At 44.4% G+C, this 20,720-nt stretch overlaps 1 protein-coding gene across 1 annotated transcript in view; it reads right to left on the reverse strand.

The window, feature by feature from the left end:
- The window catches only part of LOC132885450 (butyrophilin subfamily 1 member A1-like), a 192,108-nt gene extending 171,692 nt beyond the window's left edge, over nucleotides 1-20,416 (reverse strand). The window contains exon 1 of the mRNA XM_060920131.1: nucleotides 20,344-20,416. Coding sequence (XP_060776114.1) covers nucleotides 20,344-20,416 — 73 coding nt within the window. The remainder of the gene's footprint in view (nucleotides 1-20,343) is intronic.
- Nucleotides 20,417-20,720: the final 304 nt, after the last annotated feature.

A 20,720-nucleotide genomic window follows, 5' to 3' on the forward strand; every position in this document is an offset into this window, starting at 1 on the left:
ATACAAGAAGACCAGTCACAGACTTACTCTCAATTTCATCATCACCTATATAGTCTGCCTGTCCTCATTCTCATATATTTTTATTAACATGTTTTTATATAATTTTTTAAACAGTTTTATGTTGGTGCTATTTTTGAGTTCATTTTCCAGACCATTCCACAATTTCACCCCACAGACTGTTATGCACATACTTTTCATAGTTGTTCTAACATTTACTCTCTTAAAATTGCAAAAGATGTTTGTATCATCAGCAAATAATATGCATTTCATTATACTTGATACATTACATAAATCATTAATGTACAATATAAACAGTTTAGGACCTAAGACAGACCCTTGCGGTACTCCACATGTTATGGGCAAATACTCAGATGTGTGATCTCCAATTTTTACAAATTGTTGCCTGTTACTTAAGTAGCTCCTCACCCAGTCCAAACCAACCCCTCTGATACCATACCTCTCTAATTTTTTGAATAGAATGTCATGATTTATTGTATCAAATGCTTTCTTTAGATCTATGAAAATTCCCATAACATGTTTTTTATTGTCTATACCATTTGTGATTTTCTCGATAAGTTCCATTAATGCCAGGGTTGTTGATCTGTCTTTCCGGAATCCGTATTGACCGTCAGCTAAAAGTTTATATTTTTCAATGAAGTTGTCTAGTTTTGCTGTGAACAGTTTTTCGAGGATCTTGGAGAACTGAGAGAGTAAAGAAACTGGCCTGTAATTTGTGTAATGGTGTCTATCTCCACATTTATATAAAGGTATAACTTTAGCTATTTTCATGTTGTTTGGAAATTTACCAGATTGAAAAGACATATTACATATGTGAGTAAATGGTTCTGCAATTTCTTCAATAACTTTTTTTATTAAACTCATATCAATATCATTCCAGTCAGTGGAGGTTTTACTTTCACTTCTCCTTACAATGTCTATGACCTCTTTTATGCCAACTGCACCAAGGAATATAGATTTAGGATTTCTCTCCCATCGAGCAGCCTCCGCCCCTCCAGGTGTGTCTTTATCCTGAATCTTTTCTGCCAAATCTGATCCCACATTTACAAAGAATCTATTAAAACCATTTACCACTTCCTCCATATTATTTATTGATCTGTCATTCTCAATATAATGATCAGGGTAGCTTGTGTTTTTGTTTTTAGCTCTATTCCTAATAATACTATTCAGTACATTCCATAGCCCCTTCATATTATTTTTATTACTATCTAATAATTTATTATAATATTCCTTCTTACATGTCCTCATAATGCTGGTTAATTTATTCTTGTATTTTTTATATTTAATTTCTGCCTCCAAAGTTCTTTTTTTTTATGACTTGTCTATACAGCATGTTCTTTTTTTTTTTCTTTTTTTTCTTTTTTACAGGCATTTTTTAATCCTTTGGTGATCCATGGACCATTTGCTTGTTTTTGTCCATCATTGTATTTCCTTACAGGACAGGTTTTATCATATAGTGTTTTAAAGATATTTAGGAATCCACTGTATGCTTTGTCAATATCTTCTTCCTCATATACGACTCTCCAGTTCTGTTTAAGTAATTCACTCTTAAGTATCCTTATGTTTTCTTCGGTTCTTATCCGTTTGTATTTCAGCTGATTCATATCCTTAGGTTTCCAGTAATTACAGTGATAGACAATAAATACAGGCAAATGGTCACTGATGTCATTATATAAAAGCCCACTTTCTGTATTATTTTCCATACTGTTTGTAAATATATTATCTATTAATGTGACACAATGAGAAGTAATTCTACTAGGTTTGGTGATTTTTGGGTATAAACCCATACTGTACATTGTATTTATGAAATCTTCTGTCATTTTATGCTTTTTTGGATTTAACAGATCAATATTATAATCCCCACAGATAAACACAGTCTTCTGCACTGAGTTAGAAAACATGTTTTCCATCCAGTTTTCAAATATATCGATACTTGATGCTGGAGTTCTGTACAAACAGCTCACAATTATATTTTTTACTTTTTCCATACAAATTTCCACTGTGATACATTCCACCAGATTATCAACAGCTGCTGTCATACTCTCCACCACCTTATACTTCAATCCTTTGTCCACATATATTGCCACACCTCCTCCTCTCTTTTTCACTCTGCTTATATGATTTAGATCATAACCCTCCATCTCAAAGTCCACATCTCTGTCAGTGCTGATCCATGTCTCTGAAATTGCTATGATGTTGAATGGGTTCTTAAACTGTTTCAAATATTCTTTAATACTGTGGAAGTTGGCATATAGGCTTCTGCTATTGAAGTGGATGATGTTATGCTTTGATTGGAAAGTTGCGTTGTAGTGCTCATCTGTGTAATAACTGCAGCTGTTTTCTATATCATTGAGTAAATTGTTATCCGGATCAATATCATGTTCTATGTCCTGTATTTTATGTTCTGTATATACAAAGTTTTCTAGTCCTAATGTGTGTTTATTATCAGGAGTTGTCATGGCTGTAGTTTAAGGATACCTTGTTGTACGTTTCGTTAATATTTGCTCAGCTCCTCCAGCTCCCTGATAACTAGTACTTTGGCTTGTTCTGGTGTTCCATGTAACTTAATGTATATTTTGCAGTTTGAAGTCCATGTTGATTGTATTTTCTTCTGTTTTCTGAGTAAACGGGCCATTCTGGCAGTGTCCGCATTTTTCTTTGTCAGGTGCTCATTGATGTAAACGTCTGATCCCTTCAGCCATCTTCCCTGTTTCAGCAGTTCGTTTTTGTGTTTTCTATTTGCAAACCGAACTATTATTGCCGGTTTTGTCTTCTCGTTTCTCCTTGGGAGCGGGTGACAGGCCTCGATGTTCCCCCTGTCTAACTCAACTCCCTTTGAGCGGAGAAACGCCGCCACCTGTTGCTCCACCGATGCCGCGTCCTCCTCACTCGGCTCCTCTCCGTTCCGCATAGTCACTGCCCGTGCATATGAGCGAGGTTTCACTTCCAAGCCGGTGATTATGATGTCGTTCATTCTGGTATATTGTTCCAGATCGGCCACCCGGTTCTCCAGCAAGTTAATCCGCTTGTCCTTCTCGGTGATTTTTAGCCTCAAGGCTTTAACTTCCTCCACCAGGCTCATGATGGTTTTCTGCTGTTGTCTAACAGCAGAAACCTCCTCCGTCAACATGTCAAGCGATCTTTTAATATCGTCGACCTCCTCAACCTGTGCTGTATTCTTTTTTGGTGGCATGTCGCGAAGCGAGGAGCGATGTGCAGGAAGAACAAGCGGGGCGGCAGCAGCGCGGCAGGAAAATCTGAGGCTTCAGCCGCGGCCTGGGCCCGCTCTCAGCGTGTTCCCGCGCAGCCTCTCAGCCCGCTCTCAGCGTGTTCCCGCGCAGCCTCTCAGCCCGCTCTCAGCGTGTTCCCGCGCAGCCTCTCAGCCTGCTCTCAGCGTGTTCCCGCGCAGCCTCTCAGCCCGCTCTCAGCGTGTTCCCGCGCAGCCTCTCAGCCCGCTCTCAGCGTGTTCCCGCGCAGCCTCTCAGCCTGCTCTCAGCGTGTTCCCGCGCAGCCTCTCAGCCCGCTCTCAGCGTGTTCCCGCGCAGCCTCTCAGCCCGCTCTCAGCGTGTTCCCGCGCAGCCTCTCAGCCCGCTCTCAGCGTGTTCCCGCGCAGCCTCTCAGCCCGCTCTCAGCGTGTTCCCGCGCAGCCTCTCAGCCCGCTCTCAGCGTGTTCCCGCGCAGCCTCTCAGCGTGTTCCCGCTGTATAAATAAGAATTTATACAGCTTTGAAATCATCTGACCTTTCCTAACGAAGAATTTGAACAAGCCACAGCTCAATAAGCTAATTAAGGTCTGGAACCTTGGTAAAAGTTACCTGAGAACTCAAATGTATTTGGGTGCCCAAACTTTCGCATGGTGTTCCTTTTCTTTTTTCACTCTCCAATTGTACAAAACAAAAATAATACACAAATCTTGCAGAAAACGCTGAAATGTCGTCTTTACCTTTATGCCTTTTGGTGATCAGTTCATCTTCTGCTCACTTAACTATTCACAGTAACAGACATTTTAAGTAAGGGTGCCCAAACTTTTGCATGCCACTGTATGTTTACTTCAAGACATAAGTAATGATGTTTCATGGCTAACAGGGAAAATACTGACAATCAACAGCAGAGTCTCCATCCCTGTTAATAATATTTATGAAAGATAGTGATGTAGGCTGTAACCTTATCAGTGTTACCCCTGTTTCACACAGATTTGTAGTTTTTCCAATGACAAAAGTCATCTAATCTCAGTCCTGTCTCAGGCCAGCATGGAAATAAATAAATCCATCTCACTCCAGAACACTGGGTCAGTATTTGTCAATCTCACACCAAATAAGCCTTGAGAGTTTGCAACTTTGAAAACCTGTCTCAGCTTGTAATAAATTACACTGCCCAATGTATATTATGTGCGATGTTTGTCTATATCATGTCAATTACACACAAGCGCCACATTCACACACCGTCACTACATGCCCCAATACACAATCCTCCTCGGTCTTCTTTTCCTACAAGTTATGACACGAAAAGATCCCAAATCTGAGGCTTCCCGTGTTAGAAGTCATGTATTTTGTAAACTGCTAGCTCCACAGCCAGTCTACCAACCTTATTTTGATCATGAATCAAGAAAGATTATTTGGCCCTGTAAGATTGTGTGTTCTCGTGCATAGCTGTCCTGAGCTTTATGACCCTTTCACACCCTGGTAAACGTGCATAATCGCGAGAACATACTCTTTTATTTTCTCTGTACCTTCTAGTTTCGCTGAAACCACATTCCTGGTTCCTCCTGTTCTAGGGGGTGTATGGTCTGCTCTTTCATGTATAATAAAAACGACTCCTTATCTGGCGAGTTGACCTTGTGCCCCCGAGCCCCTTACTTATCTTGTCACGCAAGCTTCTGATGTATATAAACCCTGCTCTTTCTGTGTATCGTTGAGCAGTGCTTGAATAAACCAGATTGATTTAACTCGTGTGGTTTGTTTTAACCCTGCTCCAGAGCGCTCTTACGTCAACGCATCTGAACTGAGACAGACACAGGTTCTAACAATTTGGTGACCTCAACGTGATACTCTCAATCAGGTAAGACATGTTTGATTGACTACCTGGTTGGCAGTAGTTTCGTAGTGTCCTACGGAGGACAGTTTTCCCTGGTTCGAGTCCAGGAAGAGCGCGCTATACAAATTTGTACTATATTTGTTGTCTGTTCCTCTTCAGATCCGTTTGTTGTCATTGTACGATGGGAAGCTCGTTCCCTAAGCCTGCGCCAGGGGAAACCCCGGCCGAATGGATGACTAGGTGCGGTTTCGCTTATTATGTTTCTCCTTGGCTCGATAATTTGGCAGGTTGGACCGAGGCCAACCCTCAAATTCCTTCATATCCTCGCCGAGGTACTTTCGATCCTGGTTATCTTGCATCGGCCCATCGCATGATTTATGAGGGATTAGGGGACCCCGGATGGGATCGCCCGTATATGCGGGAAGGATATGCCAAATGGTATGATATGAAGAAGATTTGGGATAATTTTAAACAGGCTTATACTCCCCGTTCAGTCCTGAAATCCATCCCGAAGCCTCGGGCTGCACCCGTCACCAAGGAAACGGAGGAGGCGGCGCTAGGAAAATCCAAATCTCATTCTGCTCCTCCAGCCTCGTTAGATAGTAAACCTCCACCTTATAGTAAGGCTGGAAAAATTACTGGTAAATCGCCGTCAGCTGCAAAAACGATTCCTAAAATTTATCCGTCCCTGGCTGCTGTGTCTGCGTGCCCCCCCCCCACGGTTGACAGAGGGCAGCGTCCCGGAGGGATAAAGGGTGCGCCTGCATCAGCCAAGAACGGCAAAGACGAAGAAAGTAGTGACGATACCGATGATGACACTGATGATGACGATTGGGATAATCCCGATGGTGTGGGTCCAGACGCCGGCTCGCGTCCTTATCCGCCACAAAACGCTGCTTGTGTATGGGTTGCAAAGCGCAGTGGTATTGATATAACTCCTCCGTCCCCGTCGGCTCTTAAGGACATCATCTCGCTTCTTCCGTCACCCGATAAGCCCTTGCTTTTTGTTGATCAGTTAATTAATGTTTCTCGTAATTGTCAGCTTACGGGAGCTGATTACCGGTTTATTCTGCAAAATAAATTAGGAGGCGCATATGATGAGACAGCCCTGTTAGAAAACGTTCAGGTTCTCGCCCCCGTCAATGATCAAGCTGAAAATATTAAGGAAGAGTATGAAGGGGATGACGGTCGCCCACGTCGGCGCACCGTGACTACCTTCTTTTGGAAGGACACGCCGAACGCACTGCAGCAGCTTCGTGAGCAATTGACGCGATACCTGCTCGCCTTAAAACAAGCAAATAGAGACCTGTCACAGGTCACTAATTGCAAACAGGAGCGTTCTGAGCTGACGTCGGCTTTCTGGAAGCGCTTTGGGGAAGTTTGGCAACATTTGGGAGGTCTTGAACTTGATTTGGCAAACCCGAACCCAATGTTCTTGTCCACCTTTCTGTCTAATTGTCGCCCCGAAATACAGAGCGTTTTAAAACATCACTGGAGTGACCGGAATAATCTGGTCCTCCGTCAGGCCGGGGAGCGGGTGCGCACGCTGGAGAGCGATGGTCTTTTAGACTGTAAAACAAATAAAGCATGTTTATCCGTCGTGCCGGGCGGACGAGCGGAGGGACGACAGGAGAGGGGTCGCCGAACGGGACCGCGCGGCGGGGGAGGGAGGAGAAATGGAAAGTGCCACTATTGTGGAAAAGAGGGGCACTGGATAAGAGAATGTCATGCGAAACAGCGAGATGAGCAGGAACGCGAGAAACCCGTCATGCGCGCCGGTTCAAGCCCCACAGGGCAGAGAGATCCTGCCCGCCCATAGGGCTGCCCTCAGAGCGATGAAACCCCGACCGTTGCTATGTTAAATCTTTTATTCAGCTCCCCTCTTAACGAAGATCTTCCCACTATTGTTTTATGCCTGGCAGGGACTGAATATCCTTTTTTACTCGACACCGGGGCTACCATGTCCTCAGTGGGGAGGGAATATGCGGGTCCTTTATCTACACGGTCTGTAAGCTCTGTGGGAATAGAAGGGGTTCCTTTCCATTCCAGTTGCACGCCCCCCCTTTCTGTTACTTGTGCCCTTGATCCTTTACTGAAGTTTTCTCACTCCTTTGTTTGCATGCCTGATTGCCCTTTTAACCTGCTTGGACGGGACCTCATGAGCCTCCTAGGGCTCTCTATTTCTTTTAGTGGCTCACACATGGTTGTTGACATACCAGACGAAACCTCGTCGGCTGCTCTTGCCCTCACCTCTCTTTCTCTCCCCCATAACCTTCTCAATGCTGCTTGTGCCGTTACCTGCCTCACACCCTCTCTTTCTGATCTCCCAGCTTCTCTTTGGGCGGAACATAAGGACGAGGTGGGCTTTGTTAACTGTACCCCTTACGAGGCGGTCATTAAACACTCTTCGCCAGTATATGTAAAACAGTACCCCCTTTCCCCAGCTAAACTGTCTGGCATTGATGATGTTCTGTGTTCTCTCCTAGAGCAAGGTGTGGTTGTTCCCTGTGTCAGCCCTTATAACACCCCAGTGAATCCGGTGCAGAAGCCCAACGGCACGTGGCGTTTCACCCAGGATTTGCGTAAGATTAATGAGTTAATTATCCCAGTCGCCCCATTAGTTCCAGACGTTCCCTCTCTTATGGCCTCGATTCCGTGTGAACATGCGTTTTTCTCTGTGATTGACCTCTGTTCTGCCTTTTTCAGCGTCCCTGTGGGCCACGACACGCAGCCCCTGTTCGCTTTTACGCACAGGGGAAAGCAGTACACATGGACCAGGTTACCCCAAGGATATGTCGATTCCCCCGCGGTTTTTACAGCCGTAGTGAGGGACGCCTTGGCCGGTTTGTGCCTCCCCTCGGGCTCCTCCGTGCTCCAATACGCGGATGATCTTCTGGTAACGGCGGAGGACGAGGACCTTTGCGCTAAAGCCACACTCGCTCTCCTCTCTCTTCTGGCGCAAGAAGGTTTCAAGGTCTCACGAACTAAGCTTCAGTTCTGCCTCCCCACTGTTCGATATCTGGGTCACGATCTCTCCCAGGGCTCCCGCAGGCTCAGCCCCGAGCGTGTGCAGGTCATCCTAGACACTCAGGTGCCTGCCACCAAACACGCCCTCATGGCTTTTCTGGGACTTATCAATTACTGCCGCCAGTGGATTCCTGACTGTTCCACCTATGACAAGTGTCTGCGCTCTGCAATTCTGCACTCGGACCCTTTGACTCAGCCCCTGGTGTGGTCTGATGAGATGCTGACGGCCTTCAGGGCCTTGAAACAGGCTTTATGCTCGGCCCCTGCTCTCGGACTTCCGAATTACCGTTTGCCGTTTCATTTATATGTGTGCAACCAGCAGGGAACTGCGTCTGGGGTTTTGGCGCAGGAGCACGGGGGGGGTATGCGGCCTTGTGCGTTCCTCTCTAAAACTCTTGATTCTGTGGCACAGGGCCTCCCTGCTTGCCTCAGGGCGGTGGCTGCATGTGCTGTCATGGTCACGGACGCTGAACGGCTGGTTTTGTCTCACCCGCTCGTTCTCCACACCTCACATGATGTAGTGCACGTTTTAAAGAACCTCAGTACCCAGCATTTATCTGCGCAGCGTCGCTCTGGATACGAGTCTATTCTTTTGGCCACCGAAAACCTTACTGTTAAGCCCTCCTCCTCTTTTGATTCTCTCGCGCACGCGCTTCAGCGCCTCCTCAATTCACAGGATGATTTTCTTCCTTCTGAAACACACGACTGCATTTCTAGCATTCTTTTCGAGACAAGTATCCGCCCCGACTTACGCTCCACCCCGTTACTTTCAGGTGATTCGCTGTTTGTGGACGGCTCGTGCTCACGCCCCTCTGACGGCGTTTTCGTGTGTGGTTATTCTGTGTGCCGCCTTCCTGATGAAACTGTTGAAGCTTTTTCTCTTCCTTTCTCCTCGGCTCAGGCTGCCGAACTATACGCTCTAACCCGTGCATGTGTTATTGCCCAGGACACAGACGTCACTATCTACACTGATTCACGTTACGCTTTCGGCGTTGCTCACGACTTTGGTCGGATTTGGGCTTCGCGTGGGTTCACCACTGCAGACGGTAAGCCCATTTCTCATTCTTCGCTTGTTACTGATTTAATCACCGCCTGTCTTCTCCCGCGCTCTTTAGCCATTGTTAAGACTCGTGCTCATTGTATTGGGGACTCTTTTGAGATCAGGGGAAACTCTCTCGCCGATCGCATTGCCAAAGCCGCGGCTGCCTCCGGTGTTTTTCCGCCTTCGCTTACTCTCTCCCTGGTCTCATCCAGTCGCATGATTAGTGCCGTTCTTCCGGACATTGACTTGATCTCCCTCCAGGCCTCCGCTTCGGCCTCAGACAACCATTTCTGGGACTCATGCGGCGCGCAGCCGTCTGACGGCGTTCGGATCGATGCTCAGGGCCGCCTTTGTTTGCCTAGACATTGCACTCCTTTCCTCGTCCGCGAGTTTCATGGTCCCACTCACCGCGGACGAAGGGGGGTAGTGGAGGATTTATCCAAAATATTTTGCATCGACAAAATACACACCGATGTACATCACATTCTAGACAGATGTTTAACGTGCGCCCAGAATAATCCATCTAAACCAGGCGCGGTACATCAGCACCTTCCCATACCTGACACGCCGTTCCAGGAATGGCAGATTGACTTCACTCACATGCCAAAGCAGGGCCCCTTTAAGTATCTTTTGGTCATGGTCGACAAATTTTCACGATGGGTGGAGGCTTTCCCTTGCGGGAAAGAAGACGCTCGCACGGCGGTAAACAAATTGACGCAAGAAATCATTCCGCGTTATGGCCTCCCGGTAGGGATAGACTCTGACAAAGGGACGCCGTTCACCTCTAAGGTGACACAAGAACTATGTAAGGACCTAAAAATCCTTTGGCGATTCCACATCCCGTACCATCCACAATCCTCCGGCATTGTGGAGCGCGCAAATAGAACAATCAAGGGTAAGCTGCGCAAGGCAATGCAAGAAACCGGCACTAAAAACTGGGTACAAATTTTACCCTTAGTCCTCGCTGACATGCGAATGACCGCTCAAGTGGCCCTCGACAACCTGTCTCCGTACGAGCTCGTGATGGGCCGGCCTTTTCCTACACCCTGGCGCAGAGGTATGCAGGCTATAGGAACGAGTGATCTTGATGTACATCTCAGTGAGTACGCCGTGGGTCTCATGCGGGTACTTGATGAATACTGGACGAGACTAAATTCCAAAAAGCCTCCCATTCCTGAGGCACCCACTCACCCCTTTGAGGTAGGGGATAAAGTGTTGGTAAAGAAATTCGCTAAATTAGGCACTCCTCTAGAGGAACCGCCCTACAGTGAACCCACGGATGTGCTCGCTGTAACTCGAACGGCTGTACTAACTGACCTTTTTCCACAGTGGATTCATGCCAGTCGAATAAAGAAGGCTCCAATGTAATAGAAATCTATATTGTTGATGCTTAACAGGTTTTTGTGTTTCAGAAAGTTGCTGTGACAATAGCTGACGGCCTTTTCAGGGATCCCCTTTCCAGCATCCGGAGTGATCCGGTTTCGGCTGATCTACAAAGAGGGGATGGTCGGTGCGTCCCGCAGACTTCTGAACTGAGGAATCTGGAAGACACGTGAGCCTGGGCTACCTTCAACTATCTACATCCTGTGGACACAGAAAGAACAAAGTCAGTGACCAGTATGACTTTCCTTCTGGTATTGGTCTTAGCGCTTGGAGCAGGGAATCCCGCTCAAGCCAGCCACGAGGACAACGTTTTTTGGCGATTTGCCAATTGGACTGCTAAACAACATACTAATCAGTCTTGTTATGTCTGTCAATACGTTAGAGTCTAAACTGTAGTTATACTCTGTAAACAAAGTATAAAAGAGGGGATTGTAAGATTGTGTGTTCTCGTGCATAGCTGTCCTGAGCTTTATGACCCTTTCACACCCTGGTAAACGTGCATAATCGCGAGAACATACTCTTTTATTTTCTCTGTACCTTCTAGTTTCGCTGAAACCACATTCCTGGTTCCTCCTGTTCTAGGGGGTGTATGGTCTGCTCTTTCATGTATAATAAAAACGACTCCTTATCTGGCGAGTTGACCTTGTGCCCCCGAGCCCCTTACTTATCTTGTCACGCAAGCTTCTGATGTATATAAACCCTGCTCTTTCTGTGTATCGTTGAGCAGTGCTTGAATAAACCAGATTGATTTAACTCGTGTGGTTTGTTTTAACCCTGCTCCAGAGCGCTCTTACGTCAACGCATCTGAACTGAGACAGACACAGGTTCTAACAGGCCCAATATGTTATTCAATGGGGCGGCACGGTGGTGTAGTGGTTAGCGCTGTCGCCTCACAGCAAGAAGGTCCGGGTTCGAGCCCCGTGGCCGGCGAGGGCCTTTCTGTGTGGAGTTTGCATGTTCTCCGCGTGGGTTTACTCCGGGTGCTCCGGTTTCCCCCACAGTCCAAAGACATGCAGGTTAGGTTAACTGGTGACTCTAAATTGACCGTAGGTGTGAATGGTTGTCTGTGTCTATGTGTCAGCCCTGTGATGACCTGGCGACTTGTCCAGGGTGTACTCCGCCTTTCGCCCGTAGTCAGCTGGGATAGGCTCCAGCTTGCCTGCGACCCTGTAGAACAGGATAAAGCGGCTAGAGATAATGAGATGTTATTCAATTCAAGTCGATAGTTTTGATCCAAACAGTCAATATTTTTTTTCCCCCCAACTAAGAAGAAAACTTCCAGTTTACTCTGCCAGTGCTGCCATTTTGGAAATCACATGATGCATTGCTGTGTGCTGATTCGTTGAAAGGTGAGTGACTTTGAATTCGTTTGCAAGAAACCACACACCAATGTTTTAAATGTGAGCTGTCAAAATGAGTAGCAAAAACGGGACTAAAGGCTCACAACAACATACCGTGTCACAGCATGGAAGAGTTGGAAATTAAACAAGTAGTACACAAAGTCTAAATTTATGATAAACTTGAGAATGATCTGAAGCCACACAGTGTATTTGGACGTGCTGATTGGGGGGATACTGAGAGGTAAAACAGCACAGCGCGTGAGGTTCACGAATACTGAGCTTTGGCCAATCAGCGTGCAGGAATGCAATCACGTGATTTTTAATTATGGCGGTGCCAGCGGAGTAGATTAACTTTTCAGCTTGATTCAGAAAACTGGCAGCAGGGGACACTAATATTTATTTGAAGTTGCTGAAATGTTTATTTGGGAAACCTTTATTGTTTTGTGATCAAACTGAGACCGACGGATTGTATGTGGAGTGGACTGTTCATGAATTACAGCTTTGGGGATTTTTCAATGTCATAACTTGTAGGAAAAGAAGACCGAGGAGGATTGTGTATTGGGGCATGTAGTGATTGTGCATTCACATAGTTAGCAAACAATGTATATGGCCTGAAAATGCAAACACGGTATTTCACCAAAACTAGAACTTTGTTATTCTTTTTGTTACATTATTATTCATATCTGATGTCACAATAAATGAAACTATGCAGCAATATTTGTGTAAAATTCTGTAATGGTACTCCATCTTGTCAGTCGATGTGTTTCTTTGGCTTCTGCCAGTTTCGTATCCTTTAGTTTGTAAACAGATGCATGAGCACAGCTGTCCAGGAGGGGAGCTCAAAACATCAGTGGCATAAAAGTGAATTATACTCTGCAACTGTAGGGGGTGCCCAAGAGCATAATGGGGTTTTAATGAATAGATGCAATAAATACAGGGTCAAAACAGTAAGAATAAAACTGTCTGAATTAATTTATATATTGTTAAGGTCCCATGTATTACTAATTTACTTAAAGTTCCCATGCCATAGATGTTTTTCTTGTTGTTTCTGAAATATGGTAATGTCGATGTGACTTGGGGACGTACTGGGCCTTTTAAAGTGGACTGTTACCTTCCCAGTCTGTAAAGGCCAGAGAAAATAAATAGGCAGAGAGAAAAGGCTAATTAGAAATGTGTGTCACTCTGATGTAGAACTGAACCTGGTGCCACCACTCATTAACATATGACCATGACACTATATGAACCAAGAAGATGAGGAGGAGCCATCTAGTTCGTCACTGAACAGTTCCTTGGAAAGATGATGAGATGTGGGAAGAAAGTGCAAGTGCTGTTCCAGGATGCACAAAATAAAACTGGAGTCTCAATAGTTTTCCAAAGGAATTTAAAGGTGTCATTCCACAACAAACCGTTTAATACTGACTCTTTTTGAAATACCATAGGTCACTCTGAGTTGCATATGCATGCTGCACGTGAAAATGATGTTCTACCCCCATTCCCTGTATTAGCCTATGAAAGAAAATAGATGGAAAAACGAGCGAATCAGAAAAAGCCCTACAAACTTGCGTCACTTCAAAAATTAGTTGTCATGGCCTCGCCCATAACCCACTGGAGGGAGCATCACAGTGCTGTTAGCCAATCAGAAGCGATATGTTTACATGTCATGGATATTCATGAATAAGAGCTGAAATCCTGTCATTCTCTCCCCACCCACTCCTCCACCAAACTAGAACAGCCTGAAACAGGAGCACCACGGCATTTTTTTCACCAAAACCGGCTCACAGGGCATTCATTCATACTAGAGACCACCGCACAATTAATGAAAAAACGATGCAATGACACCTTTAATATACAAAAAATGTGGATGAATTTTATTTTGGGGTTAGTCCCTGAAAATTTCAGCCATATATTAGTGTTGTGCTCAGTGCACATCACTGAAGACAATTTTAGCATCTTGGGGTCAGATCAGATGGGCTTTGTTACACATCTTATATTGAAAGACAGAGCTGTTGGAGTTGACCGCGAGTCCACAAACAGTAAATAAACCAATCAGAGTTTCAAAAAAATTAAATTAAAATTTAAAATGTTAACTGCAGTATTGGATATTGTAATATATTTCTCCTTTAGGAATGAAAATGATGCTAAATTTAGATAAAACATTGTTTGACATCAGGGGCGGCTGCTGGTTTTTAAAACAGGGGAAGCCCATTTTACCATAACATCTATCAAACGTTTCAGGAAAGCCCTGTTTTGAGTGACTATTTCATTATGCCTTCCACACTGTACACGAGAACCTTCATCGATGGCATGTTCCACCCTGACCCTCCCCAGACAGCCAAGTCTTGCACATGAAGTGACATGCTCATTGCTCGTTTCATGCCTTTTGCAAGCCCTTTTGAAATTCACCAGGTCCCCAAACCCATCTTTTGACCAAACTAAATTTCCCTGAGAGGGCTTCATCAAAAGACATGGCCAACAGTACATTTTATTAGTCACAGGAAACCCAGTCAACCAGTTCACATTTTCATACCAAGACACCTGAAAAGACCTGTTATGACCTGCTGATTTTTGAATGAGATTAAGCTTGGGCTTTGGTCTGCCTTGCTCTTTAATTCTCACTTTCTCATCATATGGCAGAGTGTCAAAACTTTTTGACAAAAGCATGTCCACGACATTTGCCATTATGGAGCACTTGCATGTGACGTCACAGCCGATCCAGATTGTGACAGACGCCATCTTGTCAGTCAAACGTCATATTCCGCCTTCTACTTCTGGGTCTACTTCTGCTTTTACTTCTACCTTTTCTTCTGGAAAACCCTACTATATACAATTCTACTACAACAGCTGCGGCTACAAGTTCTCCCTACCTGTGCACGTTTTTTATGTTTTTTGTGTGTATTTTTGCGTGTTGTTCGTCTGTACTGGACTTCAATATCCACTACAACCGTATGGACTTACTGGACATTGGTTTCCAGCAGAAAATGACGGTTTGTAGCGATTTCCATCGCATGCACAACATTCCGGACGAGAAAAAAAAAAAAAAAACATTCCGGACGAGATAGCGAGACCAGCGGGGTCTCCGTGGATTGTTATCGGAAGCAAAGCGAAGGAGGCGGTGCCGGGAGCGGAAGCAAAAGCGAGGCTGCAGAGCCGGCCTGTTGACTAAGCTCAGAAAACAGCCACTCAAATCTCCACTGCCAAGCCTCTACCTCTCCAACACCAGATCCATGTAAACAACACGGACGATTTGGAATTACCTTATTCTATAATCGGCTGGTCAGTGCTATACTCAATACTTAAGTGACTTACCCATCCAATGAGGATTCTTGTTTACAAGATGCCACATCTGAGTCACTGACAAAATCCTGAATTTCTGTAAAGATAACTGTGCAGAGATTTATAAGCACGCAGTGCTTCACCACTGAACAGCGAGGGAAAGTTAATGAGGTAATTATACACGTCCGGGTATTCCGCTGGCAGTTCAAAATCCGGTCGTGAAAACTCCGTCCGGTAAGCCATAAGGGTCACAAATCTGTAGATCGTTTATTTTAGACATATATCTAATTATCTGTTCATTAGAAAAATGAGCCGTGTAGTCCGTCGGTTGAAATTGATCCATTCTGTACACGAGTGCAGCAGTATTCAGCGGTGTTTTTGACCGACAAGATGGCGGTTGTGTACTTTCCGGTCACGTGACTGCAAGATCTCTATAGCAGATAGATACCAGCTGTTAGCAGCTAGCACTGCAGATCCCAATAAGGCTCAAGCTAGCCTACAACCACGTTGATTGAACTACAAATGAAATAAACGAGTGAATTCACGAATGATCAAACTGATAGAATGGATGAAAGTTAACGGAGCACAACGAGTAATATTTACATTTATTTACACAGTAATGTACAGAGACATCAATGAGAAGAAACGTTTATATGAAAAGAAATTCGCACAGCACTTTGGCACACGACTACACTTTCTCGACATCCGCTAGGGACTGACCGTGTTCCTCGCCGAAGTACAGCGACCGCCCTCCTCATGTCTTTCAAACACCACCTCCAATAATCCTTTATCAGCCCGGCTTCTTGGCCCTCCCAATGTCCCGTTTACCCCCAGAGATACCCGGCTTCCCTGGAAGTGACGATTTTGTCGATTTTAACCAATAACAACTAGCCAAAATTGGCTGTTCAGAGCCGTCTCGTAGACTGCAACGGATACCCGGCTGCCAGTCCATAGAGCCCATTGAAATAAGAAAGGTTACAGCCTGGCAGCAAAGGTGATTCTCGTAGTGAACTGCAAGTTCGTCAGACATCACTCAAATAAGTTACAGGATGACATAGAGATAGTTATGAATGTAAATACAATCTTGGGCATATATTATGTTATACAAGTTATTGTTTTAATGAGAATTCAACGTCGTAGATGCCGCAGTTTGGGGATAGAATTTTAGGGGAAGTTCGGCTTCCCTTGTTGTCTCTGAGAAATCGCCCCTGTTTGACATACATAGTTTTCTCAGCCACATTATCTGAATTAACCATAATATTGGGGAAATAATAAACTCCCTCGCTTCAGACAGTTAGCTGTTGTTAGGTCAGTTAGCTTGGTCAGGTATCTTACCCAACTTTATGGATGTGATGGGGCACACAAGCTAAATAAATATTACATATAGTTTGGGGATATTTGTTTCAGATGTACACAAGCATCTGGACGTCATCATAAAAACAGCAACATGAAGACCGGAGCAAAACAATTCTGTGTCAGTGTGATCGAGTCAGCGTTTTTTGGTGAACGTTGAGAGGAGACTCCCAGATTAAAGACTTTTCTTTTGTGATGCATTTGCACTAAACTTTCAGTAAAGTAGCTGGAATGATAAAATTATCTTGAAAGGGACATGCATACACTTTTTGATTTTTATATTATTCCCTGAAATTATTTTGTAAAATTTGTAAGTTGTTTGTATTGGGAAAAAATGCCTTTGATCTTTTTCTCATGCTGTTTTAGCATGGTATGAAACCCCAATCATGATGACGGGCTGATTTTGCGGCTGTGCCTTTAAACTTATGTACAACCCCAATTCCAAAAAAGTTGGGACAAAGTACAAATTGTAAATAAAAACGGAATGCAATGATGTGGAAGTTTCAAAATTCCATATTTTATTCAGAATAGAACATAGATGACATATCAAATGTTTAAACTGAGAAAATGTATCATTTAAAGAGAAAAATTAGGTGATTTTAAATTTCATGACAACAACACATCTCAAAAAAGTTGGGACAAGGCCATGTTTACCACTGTGAGACATCCCCTTTTCTCTTTACAACAGTCTGTAAACGTCTGGGGACTGAGGAGACAAGTTGCTCAAGTTTAGGGATAAGAATGTTAACCCATTCTTGTCTAATGTAGGATTCTAGTTGCTTAACTGTCTTAGGTCTTTTTTGCCGTGTCTTCCGTTTTATGATGTGCCAAATGTTTTCTATGGGTGAAAGATCTGGACTGCAGGCTGGCCAGTTCAGTACTCGGACCCTTCTTCTATGCAGCCATGATGCTGTAATTGATGCAGTATGTGGTTTGGCATTGTCATGTTGGAAAAAGCAAGGTCTTCCCTGAAAGAGACGTCATCTGGATGGGAGCATATGTTGCTCTAGAACCTGGATATACCTTTCAGCATTGATGGTGTCTTTCCAGATGTGTAAGCTGCCCATGCCACACGCACTAATGCAACCCCATACCATCAGAGATGCAGGCTTCTGAACTGAGCGCTGATAACAACTTGGGTCATCCTTCTCCTCTTTAGTCTGAATGACACGGCGTCCCTGATTTCCATAAAGAACTTCAAATTTTGATTCGTCTGATCACAGTACAGTTTTCCACTTTGCCACAGTCCATTTTAAATGAGCCTTGGCCCAGAGAAGACGTCTGCGCTTCTGGATCATGTTTAGATACGGCTTCTTCTTTGAACTATAGAGTTTTAGCTGGCAACGGCGGCTGGCATGGTGAATTGTGTTCACAGATAATGTTCTCTGGAAATATTCCTGAGCCCATTTTGTGATTTCCAATACAGAAGCATGCCTGTATGTGATGCAGTGCCGTCTAAGGGCCCGAAGATCACGGGCACCCAGTATGGTTTTCCGGCCTTGACCCTTACGCACAGAGATTCTTCCAGATTCTCTGAATCTGTTGATGATATTATGCGCTGTAGATGATGATATGTTCAAACTCTTTGCAATTTTACACTGTCGAACTCCTTTCTGATATTGCTCCACTATTTGTCGGCGCAGAATTAGGGGGATTGGTGATCCTCTTCCCATCTTTACTTCTGGGAGCCGCTGCCACTCCAAGATGCTCTTTTTATACCCAGTTATGTTAATGACCTATTGCCAATTTACCTAATGAGTTGCAATTTGGTCCTCCAGCTATTCCTTTTTTGTACCCTTATTTTTTCCAGCCTCTTATTGCCCCTGTCCCAACTTTTTTGAGATGTGTTGCTGTCATGAAATTTCAAATGAGCCAATATTTGGCATGAAATTTCAAAATGTCTCACTTTTGACATTTGATATGTTGTCTATGTTCTATTGTGAATACAATATCGGTTTTTGAGATTTGTAAATTATTGCATTCCGTTTTTATTTACAATTTGTACTTTGTCCCAGCTTTTTTGGAATCGGGGTTGTATGTAAATAGTTTTAATCTGATTGGCTAACATTTTTTAATTATCATCTACACACAGGTTCTGTTAGCCAATCAAAGGGATGTCAAACACGACAACAACAAGAGAGACTGACTGCAGGCTGGAGCTCTGTTGACAGGAGACATGTGACTTAGGGTTAAGGTGAGGAGGTCACATGTTTCCTGTCAAGAGTGGAGCTCCAGTCTGCAGCCAGACCCTCCTCAGACAGCGAGGCATTAAGGACCGTTCAACACTGATCTTGAGAACTCTTGCTTTCTGCCTTCTAATGGCCCTTTTCCACTACCCTTTTTCAGCTCACTTCAGCTCGCTTCAGCTCACTTCAGCCCGACACGGCTCGCGTTTCGACTACCAAAAACCAGCACGACTCAGCTCGCTTCAGCCCTGCTTAGCCCCTAAAACTCGCACCGTTTTGGAGTGGGGCTGAAGCGAGCCAAACCGAGCTGAGTGAGGCTGGGAGCGTGAGCAGACACTCCCCTGTGCACTGATTGGTGAGGAGGAGTGTCCTCACATGCCCACACACGCCCCGCGAGTGCGCTGGGATCTGTAAACACCGTAAACCCAGAAGAAGAAGAATTACGAATTACGAGAATTTCTGAAGCCTTATGCGCCTCGCCTCATCTATACGCTCTTGCCAGTATCTGTTGGCGTTGTCGGTGACAACAAGCCACAGCACCAAGACCAGCAACACTAACGACTCCATGTCCTCCATGTTTATTGTTTACTATTCGGGTCGTGAGACTACCGCTTAAAAGCTCACTGATGTCACTGTTTGCGCTGCTTAACGACATCACCTGATGTCCACCCACTTTCCCTAACTCCACCCAATGTGTCCACCCACTTCCAGCCAGCACGGTTCAGCGCGGTTGTAGTCGAAATGCAACTCCAACAGCCCAACTCAGCTCGACTCAGCACGGCACGGCTCAGCCGCGTTTGTAGTGGAAAAGCGGCATAAGATGCCTTCAAACTGCTCCTGATTGACGGCAACATTGATGTATCCTCAGTGCTCCCCATCACCTATAAGTCTATACAGCAGCTCTCTCAAGGAGTGGAAAAAATAAAGATGGCAGACCAAACTTAACAGAAAAGTGATTTTATATACAAAAGTTTTGGGGCTTTTTTTTCACTTAGATTTTTGAAAAGTAAATGAGTTTAATATAATTTGTGAGGCATCTGTTAGCCAACTAACTAATTTGGTTTAGTTACATGCTGTGCTGATGTCACATGTTACCATAAATTCTGTCCTAAAATGTCGTTCCAAACAAAAGTCCTGAGATGCCTCAAGTTGAAAGTCCTGCCTTATGAGACACCTGTCTATTACGGCCATGAGGCAACAAGGCAGCAACCTTCTGTTTCGAACGCAGATGATGGTTGACAGGAAAAGAAAGTTTGATCAGCTTCTAATGATCCTTGATGCCTCGCTGTCTTGTTAAACATCCTCCTGAGACAGCATTGTCCCCTTTTTTCGAAAGCACCTGATGCAAGTCTCATGTGCTCAGTAAAAGTTCTTCATTAAAACTGTCAGTCTCTTCAGTTAATACACCGACATAACGGGTGTCTTTTCCTCCGTCCTTCACGTCTTTCCTTCAGCTCATGATGTTTTCCATCAAGGTTAACGAAAAGTGGTGAGGATGGGACAAAGGACAGAGGATGGGGTATTGGGATGCAGCCCAGGGTTCAGTTAAAGAGAGTCACACACCAAGAGGAGCTGAAATCAGTTCTCTCAAAAACAACTTTTATTCTCCAATAAACTCCACTAAACTTACTGAATTCCACAAGCTTAGAGTTCACTAACGCACACAGAGAGAGAGAGATTTTTCATACCTGATTGAGATTCCACAAAGCTGGAGAGAATCAGGAGAGTCACACAAATAACCCCTGAAAGAAAGGTTCTCATTATTGCTTCAGTCTGTTTCACAAGATAAATTACACTTTACACATTACACTTGTTTTAGCGCAATTTAACACATCACTTCTCTCAAAAAATCTAAATACTCCAAAGTACTCGTTTTAAGATGAATATTTTCACAATAAGACACTAAAAGTAAACGCGCTTTGTTCCAAAGTTCATGCTTTCAGTTGGTGTACTTTTGTTTTTGTTCTTTTGAGAGACACCTTTTTTCTAAAGAAACATGAGAAGAGGTCAGGTGGTGTCTTTGAAGCAACTAGTTTAGGTTCAACTTGTACCAGGCCGAAGTTGT

Source organism: Neoarius graeffei, chromosome 1, assembly GCF_027579695.1.
Source record: "Neoarius graeffei isolate fNeoGra1 chromosome 1, fNeoGra1.pri, whole genome shotgun sequence".
In the NCBI taxonomy this organism is placed as follows: domain Eukaryota; kingdom Metazoa; phylum Chordata; class Actinopteri; order Siluriformes; family Ariidae; genus Neoarius; species Neoarius graeffei.